Genomic DNA, 1,368 nt, shown 5'->3' on the forward strand with positions numbered 1-1,368 from the left:
TTAACAGAGAATATCTAGGCAGTAAGCGAAACAAAGTCCAGTTTCGTCCATATTATATACATTTTCGGGTCTGTACATTTTAATAACTGAGTAAAGGTCCTCGAGTTGCTGAAGAAGAACAGGATCATCTTTGTCAACTTCACCAAAGAGATGCATTGATTTTAAGCCTCGACGCCGACGAAAGCTTGCGAGCCATTGCCAAGAAGCTTTAAATTCTTCTTCTTTTATATTTAATTTTTGAGCTATTTCTTTTGCTTTCATAATTGCTAACGATGGAGGCACTTCAATCTTCGAACGACGCAATGCATCAATCCAAATATATAGCTCATTTTCTATTGCTTCAAATTTTACAGACGATAATCGAAACATTTTTTTTCTGGCTTCTTCTGTCATTAGTAAACTTCTTTTTTCTATTTAATCTCGATTATTCCAGAGAGATCGAATTGAATTTTCAGTTACATTATATTCTCTTGCAATCGCTCGTTTGCTTAGCGCATCACTTTTTTTTAAGTTTAGCTATAATTTTGACTCGTTGATCTTCTGATAATCTTTTTCCTTTGCCTTTAGTCGTAAGAAGTAAGGATAAAAAAGTTGGAATAAGAGAACTGTGAATAGGCGGCTAAATTTAAAATGAAGTTTTTTTATTAAAGTTTTTTCAATGAGACTTGACTGATAAATCGTGAAAACTTATTATTATCTTTTTAAAACAAGGTTTATCATTTTTTACGATTCGAATTCGAATTCGAATTATTTATCTATTTACATTCTGATAAAATCATTATCTCAAAATATTTATGATAAAACTAGTTTTTAACTTAACACAGAAAAATAATAATTACGTTTTCTAATCTAATTACACTTTCAACAAAAAACTCAGTAAAAAATTGAAACAGAAATATTTTGGGCCTAAACGCGCAATTAACTGGGATGCGCAACTAATTGGGTGCGCAATTAAGCGAGAGACTACTGTAGCAAAAAAACTTTTAATTGTCAAAATAAAGTTTTAAACTTTTTTTTTAGTTGCGGGCTTTATTTTTTTGCCACCACAGCAGCACCTTCTGGAGTAGCAGGACTGCCTTAAGTCCTTTCTTAAATAAGTTTCAGACAACTTTTTTTTCAGACCATTCGCATTATTAGGACTAATTTCCTGAGCGCATTAATAACATAAGTATCTCAATCCGTGACACATACGCAAGACACTTTTTCTCCTGGTGTTTTGATGTTTTTAGAAATTTTAGCTTTTTTAAAATCTTTTCGTTTATTAACGTGTATAATATCGTTACATATGTTTGTATATAATCTCTATAAAACTTCAAAAGTATTTTGTATTTTAAAATAATCGAAAAAAATTAAAAAAACGTTGGCACG

At 30.7% G+C, this 1,368-nt stretch overlaps 1 protein-coding gene across 1 annotated transcript; it reads right to left on the reverse strand.

The window, feature by feature from the left end:
• On the reverse strand, positions 1-393 carry LOC136088383 (jerky protein-like). The gene has a single exon (XM_065812089.1). The coding sequence runs from the start codon at positions 391-393 to the stop codon at positions 1-3; it is 393 nt and encodes a 130-aa protein (XP_065668161.1).
• Positions 394-1,368: the final 975 nt, after the last annotated feature.

This window comes from Hydra vulgaris, chromosome 12, assembly GCF_038396675.1.
Source record: "Hydra vulgaris chromosome 12, alternate assembly HydraT2T_AEP".
NCBI lineage: Eukaryota > Metazoa > Cnidaria > Hydrozoa > Anthoathecata > Hydridae > Hydra > Hydra vulgaris.

Bases quoted from the DNA above. Each gene is read 5' to 3' on its own strand.
- LOC136088383 (XM_065812089.1), bottom strand. From the start codon at position 393: ATGACAGAAGAAGCCAGAAAAAAAATGTTTCGATTATCGTCTGTAAAA.